Here is a 24717-nt window from a genome sequence, read left to right as displayed (position 1 = left end):
AGCAATCTGGGGTCAGGGATTCCAACTCACTCATCTTTGTATTTCCCACAGCCCCAAAGGAGTAAAATAGGGACTTAATTATTTCAAGACATGAACAGAAGCACTTGACACTCATAAATGCATAAAGTTACTTTATTTTAAGTATACATTTAATTTTGAAAAATATAAATGCTAAAATATCTCATCTTCTTCATCTCTTAATTCCATAAAAGTCACGATAGAAAGCTTCATAAAACTGTAAAATACTATAATGTTATAGGAATTTTAGGTTTTATATCGGAAAAAAATTATTAGTAATATATTGAAATGTTTTCTGTTCTTTATCATTTTGTTCCACCATGTTGATCTACTTCATTTAAAATAAAAAGATGCATCATTTCTCCAAAGTTAATAAAGATTTAAGAGAATAAAAATAAGAATATCTGAAAGTGCGTATTGATTTTGAAAAGTAATGTGTACGAATATGTACCAGCCATAAAAATGGCTAAAAAGAGGCAACTATTCACTCTTTCACATTGTAGGAATGGGACAAAGTTACTTCTGGCTCTAAAAGTTTCACTGGATGACATTAGCCCTGAGTTGCAATATTTATCTAGGAAATAGAATTCAGGATTTTTATATGTACCTATAGAACACAAAGAAATGAGCCAAGAAATAGGACATAGCTAAATATCTGGTCAAAACACAACTTGATTGGCTCACATACAGCACAAAACTTTATTTCAGGCTACAATGAAGCTCAATGAAATCATCATCTGAAAACTCCCAAGGTACTTCAGATAGTCAAGTGCCATAAACATCATTTGATTTTATTCAGTCACTTGGTGCCACTGGGCTTCATGATCATGCTGTGAAGAGCAGATATGAAGTATCATGGAATAAATAAGAAAATCTCAAGTTCCTGCACCAAAATCATTAAGTGGTATGAAAAGGATTGAAGAAAGCTTTGTCCCATCCCTGAACAATGTCATCCTCTGTAATACAATTCAAATAGTTTGTGTTTTTTTTTTTTAAGATAGTCAGCAGTCAATACAATTCAAGTACTTTAACATAGTTAACAAGAAAAAAAAAAACAGAACTGGGAAGACAATCATTTTCTGTATTAAACACCAATATACAGCTGATAAAAGATTACTCCTTGCGTGCTGGTACATGTGCATATAATATACACAGACTGAATTACTAAAGGCAGACATGTACTTCCCCTCCCCCATTCTTTGAGGTGGGGGCTAATTAGAGAGGGTTTTTTTCCTACTTGTACAAGCCTCCATTTCCCCCACCCCACTCCACTGCCTGACTGGAAGAGTCAGGAACACTACTCTATATGGCACACAAAATAATTCGGGTTCTAAGTCCTAGATTTATATTATAGAGAAGAACGACTTTTATCAAGAAAACAGTGCCTCCAAGAGATTTCCTTTCAAATGAAAAACCAAAGATCTTTAGGCTACCATAGGCAGACTCTTGGCCTAAGGATCTTTTCCTCCAACCATAAGTCTGTACCATCACTCGACTTCAATTCTGAGTGTACACTTCGTCATTTACTTCTAACGACTTAAATCTTTTTTCTCCATATTCACATCAGGAAGAAAAACGCTTTGTAAAAAATTTACCAGTGTATTCTGTGTGTCCAGTTTACATAAAAACAAAACCACCCAATCTAGTTAGTTCTTAGATAATGAGTAAATTCAGTTAAAATACAGATAATTTGGTGGCTCTGCAGGGACCTCAGGTTTTTTTGCTTGTTTAGTAACTACTTTTATTCCTCTGAAGGTACTGATTTTTTAAAATACTTCCCTGGGTTCCAAAATATTAAAACGGTTTAATGCTAACTGTTCCTTTTAGCAAACGTAAGGCATTATTCTTAATTCATATTATGAGTCTCAACCTTCTGTCACAGAATATGGATCATAAAATAGAGGTGCAGGTAACTTTTAGATTTACTCAAAGGCGGAAACACTGAGCTAAGTTTCTTTAGCAGTTCTTTGAAAGGGATGGAGAGGAGTATGAATCCTCCTGTACTTGATTCATGATCAGAAAAATAAATTATTATATCTCGAGATTTTATAAAAGTGAACAAAAATACCATTAATAACAAGATTGTAGGTTAGGCTGAACATATTATGCATGGCTTTTAAGCATTTGTGGATGCTTCTATCAGTAAAGAAAAGGGAAAATCTTCTTATATAGTTTTATATTAGGGTAATGAAAAATTAGATAATATAATCATTTTAAAGATAACTGTAAATACAAATGTGATGCCAAAATTTGGTATGTGAAGTTTTAACAAATAACACGTAATTTACCACTTTCATTTGAATGAAAAAAATTGCAGGTCACTTACATCTAATTTGTATAAAATTGAAAGTTTTAAGATTATCAGCTACAATAAAAGTAACAGCTAATCCAGCACAAATTTCTTTATAATCAAAATTTCAAGAGGACAGAATTATAATTAATTAATATAAGAATGAGTAGGAGTCAATATGTGTATATTATGAAACCAAAATAAGTAGTTTCATTCTGTTCCTAGTACTTCTCCAACAATCTGTTTTAGTTAGGATATATAAAAAAATATGGTTATATGAATCCAAAATATGGATTCAATATTTAAATGTTTTTAAAGGAGATTCACAATACCCAATGCAACCTATTAAAAACATATTTAGATAACATGCTAAATTTAGACAATAAAGATCTAATTTTCTTTTTTCTAATTTTCAATCTGGTACTTTGAAGTACACATATACACGTACATTCTAAACATCCAAATCACAAGGCATAATTGCCTTTCCTAAAAAATGTGTATTGTTAAAATTCATACACATATACCTCTGCAGATCTACCTGCACTCCCATTAACACTTTATAGAATGTGTAAATGGCATGGATATTTCTATGAATTTTGTATTGTAAATATGGGCTATTGTATCACTGATGGTGACTGATATCTGGGCAATACAATATTTACCCTCATTTGCATAATGGTAATTCTCTTGGATCTCATATTGATTTTTCATATGTGGTTTGGGTTTTATGAAAACTGACACCAGAGGCTGCATAACTTTGCCCTTCGCCTGCCATCACTCTGTCTCTAACTTCGCACATATGGGCACCCACCACACACAGAATACATACACAAACACATGAGTATTTCAAAGTGAAAAACAAAATGTCTAACAATACTGCATAGGACATCGAACATGGTAATACAATCAGCATCTGTGCCAGGATACTACCATTATCAAAACATCAGTCATTCCCGTTACATAGGAGCTTGTCCCTTTCCCCCCATCTCCTTCATAAAACAGATAATTTTCTTTTACAGAAAGGGAAAAATGGATGCCTAGAAACATGGTGTTTTTCCATCTGATCTAGCCCTCTGGCTTACCCTAGAGATTGTGTACTTGTGTGTGTGTGTGTGTGTGTGTGTAAAAATCACATTATATACAATACAATTTTTACAGAAAGCCTGGCAGCTACAAATAAGAGGTAGAACTACTCAAAACTATGTTTCCTGCTGCAGGAAAAAATTCATTTTCTTTACAGTAATTAAAAAAAAGTTAAAAAGTTGACAAAAATAAGTTGCAGGTTAGGCCCCATAATTTAAACAACAAAATCTAGGAAGAAAAATATTCTTCAAATGTACTCAACAGATAAGTTCATTAAAGGGTTAAAAAAAGTTGCATAGGAAAAAGGGACATTCCAGCACTTGCTACAATGATGGCAATAGTTTCTCTACTGGGTGTAAAGTACCTTTAGATTTTCTTCTTTGATAACTCTAGGATTAGGGTTTACAAGCAAGAGCAAGTTAGAATAGCAGCACTTTTTCCAGTCTCGGAGAGCTCTGTAAGCAAGAAGACACTGCCTGGAGGTCAAGGTTTGTTCTACCAGACAGAAAGACAAGCCAGTAAGCACAGCTCCAAAGCTAAAGTTGTAAGTTCCTGCAATATTTGAATAAAAAGTGTTATAAAATCCTTAATACTTTTGTCCCCTGCTTGATAAAGGAAAAGGATAGTGTCTGTGCATGTCTTGAGTGACAGAGGAATTTGGTTGTCAGAGGACACATGGAAAAGTCTAAGAACAAAAGGGGATTTTTCAGATGCTTTTAAGGAATGGCGTACTACTGTCTTAATTTTACCTATGCAAAAGAGAAGCGGAGAGAGTGCTGTAGCATTTGGCCAATGGCCAAAAAGTAAAACAAAACAAAAATTAAAAAAATAAACAACCAGACAAAAAACAAGAACATTAACAACAAAAACTATTAGTTTAAGAAAGACAAACAGGTTACAATGTAGTTTCTGTTCCCTTGCTCCTCCACAAACAATCATTGTCTTCAGACACAAGTTCTATTCTAATTTGAGGCACAACTGTTACTGGAGTTCTAGGAGGACTAGAGAAAAAGAAAAAAAGAAAAGAAACAGTGAGTAAATCAGATTTCCTTTGTCATTTGTCAAATGTTTAAGCATTGTACAAAAGCCATATGTGTCCTTCGTTCTCTTTAAATACTTCTCTTTCTTTCTGTATTATAAACAAACATTTTTAAATGCGATGAAGCTATAATAGCATTAAGTATACCATAAATGCTACTAATAGCATTAATAGCTACTAATAGCATAAATGCTAATAGCATTAAGATATTCAAGTAAAAATTTCATAAGCTATCATACCTAGATTTAAAAAAAAAAACCACAAAAAACAAGAAGGCAGATTGCCAGCTGGGTGATACCATCATAAATTAAAGGACAAAAAGACTTATATGAAGAAAATATTCAGAGATTTCACTCTTAAAAATCAAGTAGGATCTGAAATCTCTAGATCCGTGTTAAGAAGGAAGGAAACTCCTGGAGGAGGGCAGCCAGGACACGCAGTTACCCCTTAAATCAGAATCGATAAGAGTTGGCATTGATCCTGGGCTTTACCTTAATGATACTGAAAGATTACAGTATTTCTAAGAGTAAGTAGAGTAGTTCTCTTAGGAGATTTTCTACCAGTAAAAACTGGGACGAGGTTTGGTGATTGGATAATTTGTTTAAGATGAAGTGTAGAAAGGAAGGAGAACGAGGTATTCTGCCAATAACCCGCCACTGACTACATTTCTGTGGGACAATCATCCCACAGAACAGCATAAGACACGAGGCCGTCCTTTACCTTGGCATACCGAGTGACTGCAGGAAAGGAATTTTATCAGCATGATGTGTGGCGTTCAAGGAATGTTGGGGATCGTTCTCCTGGGGGGAAAAAATATTTTTAATCATAAAGAGTATTTGGCAACGTATAAAATTAGAGTGAAAATAAAAATCTTCATAAAAATTGATGCATCTTTCACGACTGGAAAGAGTAAGAAAGGCAAGTTTAGACAGTATCAATAAACATTGTATCGCTAAGAATCTAGTGTGATGGAGCCCAAATCATTTAGTTTCCTTTACTCCAGGTTTTCTGGGAAGAACCATTGTTGTTCTTTTCAGTGAGGAAGAGGTGAATTCTTGTTAGAAGGTGATTGCATCTACATAGTGTCTAAGGCTTGCTCTTGGATTTCCTTCCATCCCAGCATGCACAATTTTGTCCTGCTGTTATTCATGGGGGAATAAAAAGATTTTGAGGAACTTATTTTTACTGCAACTCTACTATCAACTTTGTTTTTTCATGGATTATAAAAGATTAATATGACATTAAAAAAACATTCAGTTAGAATGATCATGGATATTTTGCTAATATCATAACTTTCAAAGTGTCCTTTCTAAAGAGTTTTTGACAGAATGAAGGACACTAATAATCTAATTGCCATAAACTTTTTCCAGTAACCTCAAATTCTAGCTGGTGATTTTTTTTTTTTTTAAGTAGCCTTTAAATTGGACTTAAAAGGGCTCTGTGATGTCAATGGACAACATACATGCGGGGCTCTCTTCACAGTCTCCGTTCGCTATTAATGCTCCAGAGATGAAAAACGAAAGCAGAACATGATTTGTGGAACTTGAATTCAAAAAGAAAAAATTAACTAAATCCGACTGACAGGACTGAGAAGAAATTAGTCTCAGGTTACATACGATAGGTTACATACAGATTGCACACTAAAGGTGAGAGTGTTTTAATTCTTTAAACCTTGTGTGGTATTCAGCCTCCAAGATGGTCCCCGATGCTCCCTGCATCCTGGTATTCATGTCCTCATGTAATTCCTTCCCACATTGTAGTAGGGTTGGTTTGTGTGACCAGTAGAATATGGCAGAAGGGATGGTAAACCACTTCTGAGATTCACTTATAAAAGACCGCAGTTTCTGTCTTGGTTTCACTCTCTGCTGTCATTGGCTCTGCGGGAAGCCCTATCATGCATGGGCAGCCCTGTAGAGATGCGTATAAGCCAAAGAACTGAAACCTCCTGCCTACTACCTTGTGAGTAATCTTGGAAGCAGATCCCCAGTTCCAGTCAAGTTTTCAGATTGAGCCCCAGCCAAGAGCTTGACTGAAATTTCATGAGAGAACCAGAGTCAGAATCACCAAAAGCAGCTGCTCCTTAATTTCTGAATGTCAGAAACTGTGTAAGAAAATATGTTTGTTGTTTCTCCTAAATTTTGTAGTAATTTGTTACACAGCAATAAATAACCAATATACCTATTTTTCAGTCATTCATGTCAAACTTTTTCTGGTGACCTGTTATTGAAGTTGAAATGTCATTGCCAGATAGAAATAAAAAACTCTCAACCGTATTTTTCCTTTAGCAGATCAGTAGACTTTGAAGTACATCTGGATCTAAAAGAATACATTTTCTGCAAATGAAAACTCAAAATGAAAGTAGTTTGGAAGCAATTGCTACTTGCTATTGGAAAAGCCTGAGCTATATTCACTAATGTTACTACAGAGATTTTCCTCCTTTTCAAATGTCCTATTAATTCAAATACAAAAAAAAAAAAAAAAAGGTGAATGTCAGAAATCATTACACTTTAGCCATTAGGCTATTACCCCAGAAAAAAACAGTACAATTACAAAGGTGATTTTTGAAATAGCAGAGGGGAATGATGAAATTAGGAAGAAAACGCACATATAAATTCGACCTAAAAAGTTGTGTTAATATTTTATGATTGCCAATTAAATTGAAAATAACAAATTATTACAAATTCTCAATATTAACGATTGATTCATTGATCATTCAGAGACTCATGTTGCAATTTCTCTTTTGAGCTGATTTGGTCATTGGCTGAAGCCTAAGGAAGACAAACAGTAACAGACAGTGATGTAGTACTATAAGCTGCAATTTTTAATACCAGCAGAAGAAAGGAAAATCAATTAAAAATATGGTTATGAGTTTAGCAACTGAAAGAAACTGGTGATAACTTGGATCTGAGAAAAGACTACTGAAAAAAAAAGTTAAAAGGTTATAGATAAGAGGAAAATAAAAGGACACTCAGAAAATGAAAAAATGAAGTTTTATAATAATTAAGTATAAATCTTCACATAGAAAAAAAGAAAATAGAGGAAAAGTTAACGTAAATGATAGTCCTAAAGTTTTTTCTCTGCAAGTGCAAATCATATTCAGACAGGCAAGCAAGAGGTTAGTTCTACTCACTGTCGGAAGGTTTGCTATCACTTAGGAAAGGTTGCTGTTCCATGATGTCCATTGGAATTTTAATACTTGGAACTTTTTCTGAATATGGGCAGTCAGACTGTGAAAGAAATTTACAATAGTTTTTAGAAAGCTTTTACTATACAGTCCTTCCTACCTTCCAGTATTGATTAAACCTATCAATTATCGTTTACATGGCACTAAGTAGAAAAGCCTTTTACCTAATCATTCCCACTTTGTTAACTTTCCAAATTCTGTACAATCTTTCCTACTCACCTTTGTTTTCTTCTCTTCTGAGTTAATGGAATTGAGTCAATTAAAACTAGAACTGCACCAAATGGAGAACACTACACATTAGAACTATTGCAAAGCTTTCCATAAGCTGGATTCCCAATCAGCAAATATTTATGAGTTTGTTGTATGTGTAAGGCAAATAATCTGAATATGGAAGATTAAATCTAGGAAACTACCTAAACTGTAATATGGTCTTCTTGTTCTTTCTGGCCATGCTTTCTGATTCTATTTCCAGGAAAACGATGACTCATGTTTCCTTCTAAGACAGGTAGAAGGCTCTAACATCCACTATCCAGGATACACACTTGGAAATAAACCTCCGTTCCTTGAGCTAATATTTTATTAAACTATTTTATAGTTAAAGGTTAATTTTAATTTGCTTGTACCAAAGATATTTGAAAACTTAGCAAAACATGAGAAAATAAAAGCACAAGGAAGGTGCCTACGATGGTCAAATGAGCAGAGAAGAATCATAACCAGAATAGAAGAAAACCAGACAGCTAATCATGAGGCTACTTAAAGAACAGGCCACCTAAGCCAAGGTATAACAGCTTTCCACAGGATTACCACTTTACTTTTTTCTAGAATTCACTTTATTGATGCAGTCTATGTTTGGATTCAAAAGATCAAATTCATCTTTTAACTGAAAGTACCAAGAAGATGACCTTTAGTTGAAAGGGGAAAAAAAAAAAAAGAAAAAAGAAGAGGAACTAGGGGTCAAAGAATATAAGGAAAAATTATATCTTAACATAAAGCCTACAATACACATTAAAAAATTCCTTTATGATGAGTCTAAAGAGGGTAATGAGCCACAATGTTACTTTTAAAGGACTAAGATATTATATTAAAATTGACAAAAAATAATGAAGATATTACATGCACCTTTATGAGAGTATCAAGAAGAACAAGTTTTCTTACAGTATTTCAAACATTTCCCCAAATAATAGCATTTACAAATGAACAGGTTGGTAGCCAACCCTTAATCATAGCCTACCATGCAGGTTCAAAAATGACTGAGTGGCTCAAAATGTTGGCAAGCCATAATTTTCACTACTTCTACTCACAACCATTCGAGCTATAACTCCCATGCCCCCACGTTGCTCCCTATAGCCAGGAACCCCACAACCCATGATTGTCAGGTGAACATCAGGAAAGCCACCTTCCAAATGTGGAGGCCCCAAATCATGAGCTCAACATGAAGAACTTATTACACAGATGTACTCTAAATTTCCTGGTTGCATTCACTACCTGGGATAAATATATAAGCTTATAAAAGCTTGTTTGTTTGTTTTGGTGGGGCGGGAGAAGAAGAAAAAGGAAAAGAAACAAGTACCACATATTATCTTCAAGAAATCTGTTGAAAATATGGAGCTGAAAATAATAAATATTATTAGTAAAATAATAACATTGTTTAAATAAAATATGATTTGTTGAAAATCAAATCTAAGAATTGGAAGAACTTCTCAGGAGCTAATTTGTTCCAACTTTTGACACAGAGAGCACTAAATTTAAAACATTCCCCAAAGTTGAAATTTTATTTTTTTCTAAAAAACATTAGAAAAGAGGATTCTATAATATTACTTCCTATGTTCATAATGTTAATTGAATTTTAAGTTTGGTGTCCATGTCCATAAATTGAGGTACTAGTTCTGAAAATTCAAGATGAAATACTGCTTTCATTATCTCGGTATTTCAGGCAAATTTCTTTTTTATCTTGAGTGGTCTAGAAATTTATTTCAAATCTTAATATCTATTTAATGTATAAACATATCATTTTTTTAATACTGCATCTTAATCTGTGCTGCAGTTTAAATACATTCTCTCTTTTTATCATCATTGGAAACAGAAAATTTATATACCTGTTCTCATCGAAGATGAATGAGGATACTCACAAAAGCTCCCTGAGACTCTTTCTCTCTTTAGCTAAATGTGCCTCATATATTTAGCCTTTTCTTATTGGATCAATTTATCTGAAATCCAATTTTGGCTGTTGCCTTCTTTCACTGTACTATTTCCAAGTTCTCTAAATAGAAAACAATCAGACAGCCTGATCAATTGGAAATAACCAGACAGGCCTGGATTAGTTTTGGCTTTGCCACTATGGCTATGTACACTTAGAAAAATGACTTAACATTTCAGTCTAAATTTCCTCATCTGTAAAATAGGAACAAAAATATATACAATAAAGAGCTCTTATGGAAATTAAGGACCAGTATGCAGGATCAATAAAAATGATCAAGTACAGAGTAGCCACCATAAATGAACTATACTCCCACTTTAGAATGGGATACCAGGGATCCCATTAGAATGAGGACACTGCACTGTGTAAAAAAAAAGTGTGTGTGTGTGTGTGTTTTAAACAAATCTCAGCTGTTCTCCTAGCACTTATTACAGACTCCTACTGGAGCACCTGTATTTCTGTGAAATGGTTTAGTAAAGGAAAAAACGGGCAATAATTTTATTTCTCAACTTAAACACCCAATTGCAGGAGATCATCTAGACCATGAGACTACAACTAATTATGGAAAAAGACCCCAAACTCCAATTTCCTTTCCTTTTTAATGAAGGGTTACTGAGAAATAATCCCCAATCATGTCAAAGCCCAACACAAGGATAAGTGCACTAGCAGAGAACTCTGGCTGAGAGCCGACGCAGACAGACACACAGATCACAGAAGGTAAGGTCACCAGAGTTTGTCCACATTAGGCTTAACGTTACAGAAAACTGAATTATCTCAAATTTAAATCCTGGATTATCACAGCAATTCACTTTAGAGCACCACTAAACAAACTTCCTTTTCATCTATGAGACTGGAGACTGAAGTTCTTTAGGTGTGGTGGACTTTTTTGTTTTGTTTTTAGAAGTTATTTTATCATTTTTAGTGTATTAATGGTTAAAGAAAGACTTCAGAAAATAGAAAAAAACTAAAGAGAGAAAATAAAGGGCAAAGGAAGGTGAAAACTGACATACAACATGGCCAAGTAAATATTCTCGCAACTCCGCCAAACATCTCCCATAAGGGATTGAAAATAGATTTTTTACATTTGTTTCTTTAACTAGCTTTACTTTGCAATTTTGGAAAGTTCCTTACATCATCATTGTCACTGTCCAGACTTCCTTTCTTCTTTTTCTTTTTCTTCTCATCTTCCTTCTTTTTCTTGTCCTTTTCTGGAATGACATCATCGAGGAAGCTGAGGTCATGCTGTGAGAAGAGGTAGTCCATGCCTTTTCGGACAGCTACAAGTGCCAAGATCTGGAAGGATAAATATAAAAAAGTATGAAAGAAACCATGTCAGATGAAGTCATAGTGATATAAATACCGCTCTATCAAAAGCAGTATAAACCTGTTTTGTGTAAGGGTAGAGGATGATGAAACTCATCTTGCTTATATGGACTTATATTAAGTGGACCATAACATTTTCTTTATGGGGAAAGTTGGTTTATAGAAGTCTTACTTGAAACTCACTTTGTTGTGTTCATTGAAAGGTATGATCATATTCACTTAGAGTTTCAATGTGGAAGGATTAGTTTTTAAACCATTTTCTTCCGTGTCGGATTTTTAATAAAATAACTAAATAATTAAAGGGGAAAAATAGCCTGTATATGATTTCTAATTATTCAAAATTAAAATATTATACAAGTTTTTGAAAATCAAGAAAATCTGTGCAGCATACAGTACACTAAGACATCTTCAAACTATTATTAATGAGGTAGTCGTGGAGTATGCAGAGACCATTTAATCTACTGGACGACTTCAAAAACTACATTAACGAAATACTTACCATGTGTCAGATGCTGTGCTAAACTCTTAGGCAGTATTTTCTTATTTATTCCCACAACAAACCCAAAGAGTAGATATTAGGATCTCCATCTTACAGCTGAGGAAACTGAAGCTTAGAGACATAAGTATGACATCCAAGATCACAAAGCCAGAAAAAGGAAGAGTACAGTGGGGCCCAGCTGTCTGCATCTAAAATCAGTATTCTTAAACTCGGTATTTTTGATTCTATGAATTGCTCTTGCAGAGTAACTTGTGAAGGTACCTTAAAGATGTCTTTGCGTAAGAGTAAAATTAGTATGCACTCAGATACAAGAGTCATGACTCTCTCTCAAATAAATAATCATCTTTATCCATATGATCTCTAGATGGCAGTTTCTTCATTTCCTAGAGAAATTAATAACATCTGCCCTCCTGATATTACATGATTGTTTTGTGTTCCAATAAAAGCCCTCAAAAGATAAAAAAGTACTTTTTTATTATTTAGCACAAGTAATAAGTGATTTACTGCATATATTTCAAATTTATCCAGGTCTAACTTTGTTTTTTCCTGGCTTTAGCAGAACTAATAGATAGGTCGGTTATACCAAATAGGAGTCATTTCTCACATCCAGTTTGTTTTCCAGTAAGTTCAGACAGTTTAAAAAAAGAGAGAGAGAGAGAGATAAGGGATCATCAAGATAAAAAAAATCTGACTCTACAAATATCACTAGTGTTTTATACCATTTTTTCTTCTTCCCTGGAGAAAAAAAAATTATAAACAATAAAGACCCATAAAACAAAATAATAATACTGGCTAAGAAGATTTTTATAAAAAAATAAAATATGGCTAGTGTATGAAATTCTGTTTCCAAAGCAATGGGGGAAACTTAGCTGGCTTTGTAACTTGTTTCGAATGTATGCATACGCATTTTCCTGCAAGAAATGGAACACTATGGTAAAGTATGAAATTCAATAATGAAGCCAAATACAGAATTAGCATTTCCTTTTTTCCTTCTTTCACTTGTGATTCAGAGTGGAATATAAGTTATTTTACTTTGCTTTTCATCATATCATACAGAGCAAGGATAGAGAGCCCAGACTTAAACTTAGCATGATACAAACTAGCAAGAACTTCAAAAACTAAATATCTCACTCCATTTCTTCTAATTCACTGGATAACTTTCGTAAGTTGCCCCATTTGTTCCCTACTATTTGGACTGAAATGTGCTGTCTATTGTTATTTAGATTGATTCTATTCTACAATGGTATTTTAAAAATAACTAATGTGCAATGGTGTCTACTATGTGCCAGGCGTTGTGCTATACAGGATATTCACTATTGATGCTCAGAATAACAATAACAATTCCATCTACATTTTACTGATAAGTTCATGGCAACTCAGGAAGGTTCACTGACCAGCACAAATCAAAGTCAGTATCTGAACTTAGCTTCATCTGACTCTAAGATCTAGTGTAGACAACCACAGACATACCGTTTCCTCGAAAATAAGACCTAGCCAGGCAATCAGCTCTAATGCATCTTTTAGAGCAAAAATTAATATAAGACCCGGTATTATATTATATTATATTATATTATATTATATTATATTATATTATATTATATTATATTATATTATAATATTATATAAGATCCAGCCTTATAGTAAAATCATATTAATTTTTGCTCCAAAAGACGCATTAGAGCTGATTGTCTGGCTAGGTCTTATTTTCGGGGAAACATGATAGGAGCTTTAAATTACAACTGATCAAATCAAAGTCATTTGGCCAAAGCTGGAAAAAATTACAACCAAACACAAAACACACACATGACTTCTATATTACAATAACCACATGATAGTGGTGTGACCTCATGGGTAGGTTCAATTTAAGGAATGCCTACCATGACTGGAAAAATGATAGCAGCCACAGTTGACTTGAGGATCCAGAGCAGGGCTAGGCACAACACCTGCAGGAACGTGAACAGGTGGACTCTGCGCAGGGGGACATGGCGCAGGTAGATAAAGTCAGGCTGATGCTTCAGAGGCATCAGAAGCAGCTTCAGACGATCCATGAACTGGGGAAGACACAGGAAGAGAGAACAACCACGTTACTTCAAGAGCTGATCCACAGAGGCATTTCTATTATGCCTAGCTATCCACTAGTGATTTATAGTCTATACTTTAGGCAATCAGTGTCTTTTCTAAAGGACACCAGTAAGGGGGTGCAGAAATTTAGTCTAGCACAGTGAGACATTATATGAGTCTTCCAATTTTTATTATTATTTTTCAAGAGTGTTATGCAGATATATGAGATAAAGTGGCTACCAAAGAATAGTCACAAACAAAATATAAATTCTCAATGCTCATCTCTTAGTTTCTATTTATACTATCTGAGTCTTAGAAGAAAGGATCTCGTGACTATTTTAGTAATGATATGCTGAAGCAAGACACCTAACTCATGCATCTCACTCTATCTTCGCTGTCTTATCTGAAAGAGGAGGAGATGCTGTTATGCATCATATACATTTCAGGGATGTTTCAAGGATATAAAGGAAGTATCCATCTGGAAAAATGTGAATATTTTGGTATTTTCACATTCTACATTGTTTATCTATGGCATAATTTAACTAATACATTCAGTAATACCTTATCATTTCTTTTTAGAGAAAAGCCATATGAATACTAATGACAGTGAGTTTCAGGGTGTCAACAACTAGATATTTGAGTCTAGGAGAGGCTATTACAAAGCATTGAAATGACTGCTGAGCACCTATGTGCCAGGAGCTGTGCTTCAAAGAATAACTGCTGAGTTTACACTAATGACGATGATAGGGATGAAATCTAGGTACCTGTCACAGGATCTTTCAGATGGAAGATGCTCAGTAAATGCCGTGTTTTACCGAAAATAAGACTGCATCTTATATTAATTTTAGCTCCAAAAGACGCATTAGGGCTAATGTTCAGGGGATGTCATCCTGAAAAACCATGCTAGGGCTTGTTTTCCGGTTAGGTCTTATTTTCAGGGAAACACGGTAGCTATTGAATTGTTATTATATAATAAGTACTCTGAAATAACACCTCTGCTTCCTTTTGGAGGGAAGAGAGAAGTGTAAAACTAAACTAGAATATCATAGACAATCTTCTCTGAAGTGATTTCCTATCTAAAAGTTTTCTTTTTTCCTTCAGGCCTATTTTTGATTGGTGGGAGCCCTGCTGTGTATAAAGATTGGGTTACAAAACTTCTTGCTAAATCAAATCTTGTCAAAAGGTCTAAAAAGGGGAAAATCAAGAGAAAAGTAAGAAAGAGAGAAAACATAGGGACAACAGCACTGCAGAATTTTAAAAATCAACTATCTTTCCCTTCAGCAAAGGATCACCCCCATCATTATGAAATTGATTTTTTTCTTCTATTTAATTTAATAAATATATACTGAGCTCCAATCGTCAATTACGCACCTAGAATGCATAAAATCAACTTTTTTTTAAAATCTGGAATGACCTATTAAAGCTAAACAAAATTAAGAACTATTAGTTTAGAGGTCATATTTTTCCATTTAGAGGAATGAAGAATATTTATAATGCCAGGTATGAATGAAATATTTTTACACATTTCTCCTCCCAAAAGTTTCATGAGAACAAATAAACCCACATTCATATTCATCTAGTCTAATCTATGAAGAACCACCTTGTGTTTTGTAACAATTACCCAAATGGTGAAGAACTCTATTCAGTGGACCTAAATAAGGAAAAATAAAATAGACTTTTCTCTTTTGGGGAGTCTGGCCATTTGCCCAGCTCTATCTCACTCTAAACCCAAATTAATCTAAATCCAATAAATGAAAGCAGGGGCTATTATGAAGAGGTTTAAATAAATTCTTATGATGTTCACAGAACATGCAGTCTTTTCCCATTAAAACATTACTAAGTGCTAAATAAGGCTACAATTAACAAGGTGCCAGAAAGCAGCAGAAGTACTTCCAGTTTCCTGGTGCAAATTAAATTAAACCTCAGTTGAAAGACAAAGTGCCTTACAAAGTTTTCCCTAATGATTTTTTAAAAAGGGGGCCAGTTTTACCCCCAACAAAAGTTGTGAATAGCTGAAGATTTTGACAAAAGTAACACATAAACCACACTGACTTTATTCTTTTATTGGTTTAAAACCTTTGATCATTAATCTCAACCATATGGAAAGCAAATCAAATAAGAATAGCCTGTTCTTAGTACAGGGTAAAGGCAAATGCGTAAATAGTATCTTAAAGAGTACACTAAAAAGGGTTAGAATTCCTTATTAAGACCATGAAAGAAAGAAAGAAAGAAAAGAAAGAAAGAAAGAAAGAAGGAAAGAAGGAAAGAAGGAAAGAAGGAAAGAAGGAAAGAAGAAAGGAAAAAGGAAGGAAGGAAGGAAGGAAGGAAGGAGGGAGGGAGGGAGGGAGGGAGGGAGGAAGGAAGGAAGGAAGGAAGGAAGGAAGGAAGGAAGGAAGGAAGGAAAGACGGAAAGAAGGAAAGGAAGTAGGAAGGTAGATCATAGCTCTCTTACCTTCCTGGTCAAATGACCTTTAATAGACTATTTTAAGAATGGGTATGTATGATAACTTCAGTTAACACAAGCTAACTTTGTTAATTAAATCAGAAAACGAAAAGCAGGAGACTGGTGGAGAAAGTAGAAAATAAATGCACTTTGGAAATCCAAAACACTAATTCGAGGAGATATATGCACTCCATGTTCACTACAGTGCTATTTACAATAGTCAAGATATGGAAACAAGCAAAACGCCTGTCAATAGATGATTAAATAAGGAAATTGTGGTACATATATACAATGGAATATTACTTTACCATAAAAAAGAATGAAATCTTACCATTTGCAACAACATGAATGGACCTAGAGGGTATTATGCTAAATGAAATAAGTCAGCCTAAGAAAGACAAATACCACAAAATCTCACTTACATGTGGAATCTAAAGGACAAAAAAAAAAAAGAACAAACAAAATAGAAACAGACCACAGATACAGCGAACAAACTGATGGTTACTAGATGGGAGGGGGTTGGGGGGGCTCAGTGAGAAAGGTGAAGGGATTAAGAAGTATCAATTGGTAGTTACACAAGAGTCATGGGGATGTCAAGTACAGTATGGGGAATACAGTCAACAATATTGTAATAACTACGTATTGTGTCAGGTGCGTACAGACTTATCAGGGGGATCATTGAATAAATTATATAAATGTCTAACCACTATGCTGTACACCTGAAACTAATATAAAATAATATTGAATGTCAACTATAATTTAAAAAATAGTCATGGGGATATATGGTACAGCATAGGGAATATAGTCAATAATATTCTAATAACTCTGTACAGTGTCAGATGGGTAATAGACTTATTGGGGTTTTTACTCTGTGAGGTATATAAATGTCTAATCACTATGTTGTTTTGCATACCTAAAACTAATAAAAAAAAGAAAACAAATGTACTTTAAGAACTTGGCAAATAATTAGTACTTTTCTTCAAAGATCTATTACTGGGCTAGCCTTACTACTAGAAAAATATGACGATATTTAGATTGCTATGGAATACTTACCTGGACACCATTAAGTGATGCTACCCCCATATACAGGAACACGCCATAGAGTACAGGCATGGGGATAAACTAGGAAGGACAAAAAATTGGAGAAAGGTTTAAAACAATAATAATAACAACAACAGTAATGGAGAGGCATAGTTTAAAAGCTAAATCTGAAACTAAATACAGGACATAATGTAGTGATCTCTAGTCAGTGTGCTTTACTCATCATTGATAAACTTCTAAATCCTTTGTACTGGAAATAAACGAAGGTGGATGAAGGAGACTTTCAATTTTCATTTGATGCCAGTTTGCATTTTTTTATAATAAGCATGCATGACCTTAATAATAACTTTTTTTTTTAATTGGGATAGAAGTTTCTGTTTCCCTTTCACCTTAAAAGAAATGACTATAAAACCCGACACTTGCATGGACTGTGAGGGACAAAGAGAGAGAAAGGGGTCACCTCACTCCTGAGACCAAGTTCTTTTACCAAGTCTGTTGATATTTCCCTAATAATTTTCATCAAATGATCTATCAGCTTGGTATTTAAATGCTTCCTTCAATTAAAAAAACATCAAACGACTGTCCCTTTCTTCCTCTCAGGAATATTAAAAGAACTAACTAATGAGAACACTGCTTGAAAGGAGCATCTAGCATCTGGCAGCAATTAATTACACACATGAATTAATACACAACTTTAAAAACGGAATTAATACACTTCATGTTTTAATTAGCAAAATTGCTTTTTACATGAATACAATGTGTTTTAACAATGGGAAGTTCCAATGTGATATTCATAAGTTTTATCTATTCCTAGACCTTTGAAATGTTCCTACCACTGCAGAAACTAAGCAAATCAAGGATGACTCTGTTTCTGGGACGTCTTCTATCTGAACTACAAAAGGTTCTCAAGCTTGCATTTTGGAAAGAAGTTCAAGTAATTTCAGGAGTTTTCAAAGCTAAAATACTAAAACCGCAATCAAGTCCAGTCTTATCAAATCTACATAAAGGAGGCTATTATAGCCAGAAAACAGTATGACTTTATATAGAGTAATTTTTAAAGAACTATTGTATGTATTAAGTGAAGCACCATTTCTATCAGCTTTTCCTTGTGATTACCTTACATAGCTCTGTAGTTGAAGCTTTTGGCTGTTACTGGGGAAAATAATAAATTCCAAAATGTCACGACTGTCTCCAATTGTTATTGGTTAGCTATAGAAATTGTTAAATATAATTTAATAATATGAATAAATATACTTATTTATATAAAACATCACATGCGTCTAAAAAAAGACTAACATTTTAAACATAGGTAATTTGATCTTGAGCTCAGAGAAAAATAAATGACATTGAGTGTTGAAGGAGGTGGGAAAGATGGTGCGAGTGGTGGGGAAGCCGTGTGTGCTGCAATTGCCAAGAGTCACCACAAAGAGGTGAACACATCACGTTCAAACCACTGGAGTTCTGACAAGTGCCTTTGTTTCTTTTAGAAAGTGCATGCTTCCATTTCCTATGATTCCCCAGTACGAATGTACCAAAAAATAAAATTAACAAAGGGACCATATCATATCTTTGACTCACTTCATAAGTTTTTAAAATATCTTCTACAGGCCAGGGCACTTCCATTTTACCTTAATATAGGATAAATTCTTTCTTGTCAATTTATTTCTAATTTCTTGGGAAGAAAAGCATGGTGGAAGCAGGAAAGAGAAGTATAGTTCATGGGAAACTATTTAGAAACTGTAGTAGTTACTTTTTAATCTGCGTAAAGTGTTTTTCTGGCTTGAAAGAAAGTAATCACAAAGGTGATCCCGGCCTTATCTCCACCCCACACCTACCTAAGCTTGGCTAATATTTTCTCTAATGTACTTCTAACGCCAAGGTGAAAGGAAGTTGTGCCTTGATGTTTAGGTCTATCCTCTCTGAACTTATGATGACAGATCTTGCTGAATCTACCACAAAATATAATCAGAAGTCACTATTAGCTTGGAATGGCATGGGGTACGGATAGGAAAATAGCTTTAGATCCGAAGATGTTAAAAAATATTCTTCAGTGAAATGGAAACAGTATATACAAGAAAGGCTATTAATTAGATTTTTAGCTAACTTCAATTTGATACAAATGTCTTAGGAAATTCACCATTTTCTTTATGATAATGCAGTGTCTCAATAAAAACCTTCCGGTTTAGAAATCTTGGTGAAATTTAAAAGAAATACTGGGTTAGAGGATATTTTTTATTGGATTTGGTTCATGAGTCTCATCAGAAGGTCAACCTTTAAAAATTCATCACAATAGAAATTTCCCAAAGGAAGGAAAAGAAGAATGTGTTTTTAAAAGATGGGATCCAATTTTAAGTTAAAATAATATAATATCCATAGTAATAGCAAATAGACATTTTTCCAAAGCAAGACAGAAGAAATTAAAACATAAAAAACACAAAGGTATACTAGGTTCATAGGCATATGAAGAATTTCCAAATGATAAAATTATGCAAAGTAAATTATATAAATAATCAATCATACCCAAGAAGCCAAAAACTATAATTACAAATAAATATTACTATGCTTTTAATGAACATTAAAATGGAAAAAACTAAGTGCTTGGTCCTACAACGAGATAGAATAATGAAACTGAGGTGAAGTCAATGAAGATGAACACATTCAGACTGTGTCACTGAATTTTTCAAATTGTGGTGACTGTCATTCCACTCTTTTTCACTTACCCTTCCCTTTGATTTTCTAATAGCATTAGATGATTCCCATAAGGAAAAATGCAAAAAGGGAGAGTTTAATAAGAAAGGTACCCTGTAATTATCCTCAGCACAGATTTCAGTACAGGAGTGAGGCCTCCTAGCAGAATAACAGAGAGAGAGAGAGAGAGAGAGAGAGAGAGAGAGAGAGAGAGAGAGAGGGAGGGAGGGAGGGAGGGAGGGAGGGAGGGAGGGTGTATGTGTGTGTGTGTGTGTGTGTAAAAGCCAAAATCAGGTCCCAATTAAGAGCATGTGCACAAAAGTCAGACAGACATGGGTTCCAATCTGGTTTACCTGTTGTGGAACCCAGAGAAAATGATCAACTTCCTCTATCCTCAGTACTCTCATCTATGTAGTGGTTATGATAAGGATTACATAGCACAAAACACCTAGTTCAGAGCCTGGCTCATAACAGATACTCAATAAATGATAAATGTGGTATGGATGTCATTATTATTATCAGGACCTTTACTGGCAAGTCAAAAGCCTGCAACTGCAAAGCACAATTCTCCTTGGTCCTTCCATGGTGGGAGCAAAGGTGGCAGGAGTAAGGATGTCTGCAAAGGTCAGATTTGAAGCCTTAGTTTTATTTAAGCTCTACAATATTGCCCTTTCAACTGTAACAGCTGTCTTCAGGAACATGTTATTAAAATAACATCCTAATGCTCTTAAGCCATAAAAATCTGGGCTCATAAGAAAGCTGCTGACTTGCAATCTGGTCCCTAAGTCACTGAAGAAACCGTGGAGTGCAGCGTGATGAGGACAAAAAATGCCACATTTCTCTCTACATAAGAGAACTGGTGGATCAAAGAGGCTGGGAAAGATCATCTCCTGGGAAATCAAAGTGAATGAATTCTTTGATGCCAAATACTGTTTTATTTTAAAAGGCGGTATACCGTGATGGATCTGAAATCAGGCTTTGGAGCCAGAACTGCCTGAGTTCAAATCTTGGCTCTACCATTTAAGAACTTTGTGATCTGGCAAGTTATTCATAATTGTTCTTATCTGTGAAATAAACAGAATTATTAATATATTTTTGTAGGTGTTACTGGAGAACTAAATTTTAAAACTTGGTGCAGAGCCTTTAGTCCAATGCCAAGCTCAATAAATGGGAGCTTCTATTACACTCACCATCCTTATCATTCACCACCATCATTATCATCTTTATCATCATCCCTCTCATTTCTCTTTGCTTCCCTGTTAATGGGCAGAGTGTGTGGCATTATTGTAGGAGGTCAACCAATGTTAGCCTCATACAAATTAAACGCTATCCTCCACATTTTAGACCAATAAACAAATCTGAAAGATAAATGGTGGCCACTCGTCATGTTAAACTACATCAAGCAAAGGTAACAGAAGTAGCAGTGAACTTTACATGATCTTTATTTCTTTAGGCTTGTCTAAAGAATGAAAAAAGTTCAAGGAATTACATTTCCTCTTTTTGCTGCTCTTTTTGTTTCCCCAAGTCTCCCAATACAGAACACTAGCTTACCAGGCAATGTTCTGCTACAGAAACAGATCTAAACTGTTTAACCAGCCTGGGAAGCCAGTGATGCCTGCTTTCCAACAGTTGTGTATTCAATCAGTGGTGAGATTTAAGGCATGTAAGACTGTAGCCAGCTAAGGTCAAGCGTTACACTCGTGAACTTCAAGCTAGTACACTATGATTCCCTACATTCTTCCATGTAAAAAGACAGATTTTGGCAAAAAGATTAAAACAGAGGTCAGAAACTTCATGTTCAAAGTAAACCTGTGTAAGGAGGCACAGGCAACAACTACCTATACTGCTTCATGCGTGGGAGAATATTACTAGGATCATCTGAGGCCACGAAACTTTTGGGAGATGTATTGAGCTGGGAGGGAAGGTGTTGAGCTATTTCATTTTAAAAAGTAAAAGTCACACATTTCTCGATCCCCTTCATTTGATCTGCTTTTTAAGGCAGACCCTTAAGTAAGACCATTCTCTAAAGTCGTCATCTGTTGCTTTAAAACATATAGTCACATGGTGGGGGGAAAAATGGTTCTTCCTCCCAAGTAATCTCAGACATCTTTTTCTGTCTGAATTCTGAGGTTAACTGTCAATCTTGACTTTTAATCGCAACTTTAGATTTAGGTGTTAGTTTAACTGTACCCTCAACCTCTGCTTCTTCCTGTATTGACTTTTCAAATGAGCTACAAGGGGTTTGTGGTGAATGCATACAACTTACCAAACTTTAATGATAAAGACACATGATCTAAAATTAGCTGACTTTGTCAGATATGATTCCTGAAGTATGAAATAGCCTTAATAACTTAAGGAAAGAATCGCAGTAGTCAATGCTAGACTATTTTATCCTTGTTTTTAACTCTAGGGTTGCCACAATATGTTGGAAACTACATTAACCAAACAATTTCATGTCCCACATTTTGAGCAAAATCTTGCCTAACAAAAATGTTTGCTGGACTGCTTTTTCCACTGATTCCTACAATGATTCTTTGTATTGACCCAAAGTGATGAGGTAGAAATGGCCACAATAATGGCTGCCAGCAGCTGAATGAGGGTGAGCCAAAGCATGGATTACTTCAGGAAGGTCAAAGGAAAAACAAGCTCATGCTCACTGATCCCTTACATCTCTCTTTCTCCTTTCTCTATATTCTGATCTGTTCCTGAAGATACTACAGTGCTTTGCACATCAGGGGCAAAATGAATCATTGTAAAAGAAAGACAAAAGGGCTTTCAGCTTTATCTCCTCTGCAGCCATATTTGGGTGCAAGGTGAGAAAATAGGAAGAGGCGTTGTTCAAAATGTGAGTCTTGCATCTCTTCCTAAAAATAGCAATTTATGCAGTATCTGTTCTCTGTGTCCCTTTGGAATCATACATGATTACTCAGCTGACAGATTCTCCAACACTAAGGCCAATTTGCTGTATCAACAACAAAAAAGAGCTTTTAAACACATCTAACTTTCTGTTATTAGGATTTTATACTGTATAAATGAAAAGAAATAACATAAAAATAAAATAAAATAATGGGTGGAGGGTGATGAGTAACTTTGAACTGATGGAAAGATCTCTATTATCCCTTGCTAGTGGCTAAGCACAAAGAGACCCCATAAAAGAAACTTTGCAGTGTGTCATTCAAGCCCACCTCCAGGGGACCCAGGGTCAAATTCATTCCCAGTACAGCCTCCCACAACAGGGGGTCATAACTGCTTGCAATGACTTCTCTAAAAACTGATCTCTCCAGATGGTGTCCGACTGCCTGTGTGGTAAAAAGCTTGTCATTAGATTTTTCCACCAGCTGATGTACAACGTCAAACCTACCGCACAACTTGCTGTGTACTGGCAAAGGCAACAATAGATTTCTCTCTGTCCTCGAAGAACATTAAAATTTGTAAGGTCCTCTCCATGTAACCAGAAATGACTTCTTTGAGGTTATTTTACTAACCTATGTGTTACATGAGATACATATTCCTTCATGATTGCAGTTAGAAAGGAATTAAACCAGTTAACTGACATTGCGGAAACCAAGGATGAAAGATGAATATTTAAATATTTTAACTGTTTACCAGGTATTTTGTGCATAATGGGTGCATTCATCTAAACACGCTGAAGGCAAAGTCAGAAAATGGAAATTGCAGTTCTATTTTTCCTCAAAATCATCTGATTTGCAATTGAACACATAAATGTGCTAACTTGAGAGAAATGGAGGGCTTTTGCCTTTCACTCTCTGTCCTTCCGTATTGTTCGAATTCTTTACAAGACTGTTCTGCTCCATTACTTGTGTGATTAAATAAGCATTTTAAAAACCTTAAAAATTAGAATTGTTCAAAAATAAACGAACATTTTCAGAGAAAAATTTGGAAGGATATTGGTAACAGTGGTTGTTTACAGACTTTAGGTCTATAGGCGATCTTTTGTGCTTTATATTTGGTGCAAAGCATTAAGATACAAAAAATATCAATAACTAGCTATTATTGTTTATATAATAGAAAAGGAAAATAAAGTCCTTGTGTCACAAAAGGAAACTGGGAGCTTCATGACACGTACATACTAATTGACTAGTTTTAGTCCTAGTTCAGCTTCTAAATAGGCATTCACATGTAGTTTATATTTATATACACAGGATGCCAAAAAATGTATACACATTTTAAGAAAGGAAAAAACTGTATTAAAATTACGCTGATGGTAACCACTTTCAGCACCTCTTGTAATTGTAGGAGTCAAATGTGACTTGTGTTCAACTTTGTTATAGGTATATATTGAGTATTACAATTTTAATACAGTTTTTTCCTTTCTTAAAATGTGTATACATTTTTTGGCACCCTCTGTACTTACATATGCACTCCATCAATCAAATTTTTACATTGACTCCTAACTTTCTGAATAATCTACCATATCATTTTTCTTCTTCAAAAGTTCAATTCTAAGTTTTCTAATTATAAATCAGTAATTTTACTCTATTCACCCTTTGTGGATATTAGGCCTTCTTAGTCAAAGAAAATAGAAACACAATCAGCAATAATTAAGAATATGAGAAAATTTGCAAAATGATAATTCTGTCACTCATGTAATCCAGGATTCTAATATGGTACGGAGGAGGTAGGATTTAGGGACAAGTTAATGGAAAGTGATGGGAAAAAAGGATGTAAGGAGACTAGGGAAATAAAATAAAATTGCCAGATATAAAAACAGTCATAGGGATGTAAAGTACAGCATCGGGAATATAATCAATAATATTGTAATAACTATGTACAGTCTCAGATGGGTACTAGACTTATTAGGATAATCACTTTGTAAGTTATGTAAATGCC

The 24717-nt window shown here is 34.6% G+C and overlaps 1 protein-coding gene across 11 annotated transcripts in view; it reads right to left on the bottom strand.

Annotated features, from left to right (window-relative positions):
• Positions 1–2898: 2898 nt before the first annotated feature.
• The window catches only part of SLC4A4 (solute carrier family 4 member 4), a 348583-nt gene continuing 326764 nt past the window's right edge, over positions 2899–24717 (bottom strand). For 7 of the 11 annotated variants that reach the window (XM_033105858.1, XM_033105861.1, XM_033105859.1 and 4 more), the window contains 5 exons: positions 17191–17259; positions 13511–13684; positions 10943–11104; positions 5151–5230; positions 2899–4392 (listed from right to left, as the gene is read on the bottom strand). In XM_033105858.1, coding sequence (XP_032961749.1) covers positions 4287–4392; positions 5151–5230; positions 10943–11104; positions 13511–13684; positions 17191–17259 — 591 coding nt within the window. In that variant the 3' untranslated portion in view covers positions 2899–4286. Of the gene's footprint in view, positions 4393–5150; positions 5231–7560; positions 7658–10942; positions 11105–13510; positions 13685–17190; positions 17260–24717 lie in introns of all 11 variants that reach the window. The other 4 variants (XM_033105862.1, XM_033105867.1, XM_033105865.1 and 1 more) reach the window with 1 other exon arrangement.

Source organism: Rhinolophus ferrumequinum, chromosome 5 (assembly GCF_004115265.2).
Source record: "Rhinolophus ferrumequinum isolate MPI-CBG mRhiFer1 chromosome 5, mRhiFer1_v1.p, whole genome shotgun sequence".
In the NCBI taxonomy this organism is placed as follows: domain Eukaryota; kingdom Metazoa; phylum Chordata; class Mammalia; order Chiroptera; family Rhinolophidae; genus Rhinolophus; species Rhinolophus ferrumequinum.
The sequence above is the reverse complement of the archived record's forward strand: the minus strand, read 5'-3'. Positions and strand labels throughout refer to the sequence as shown.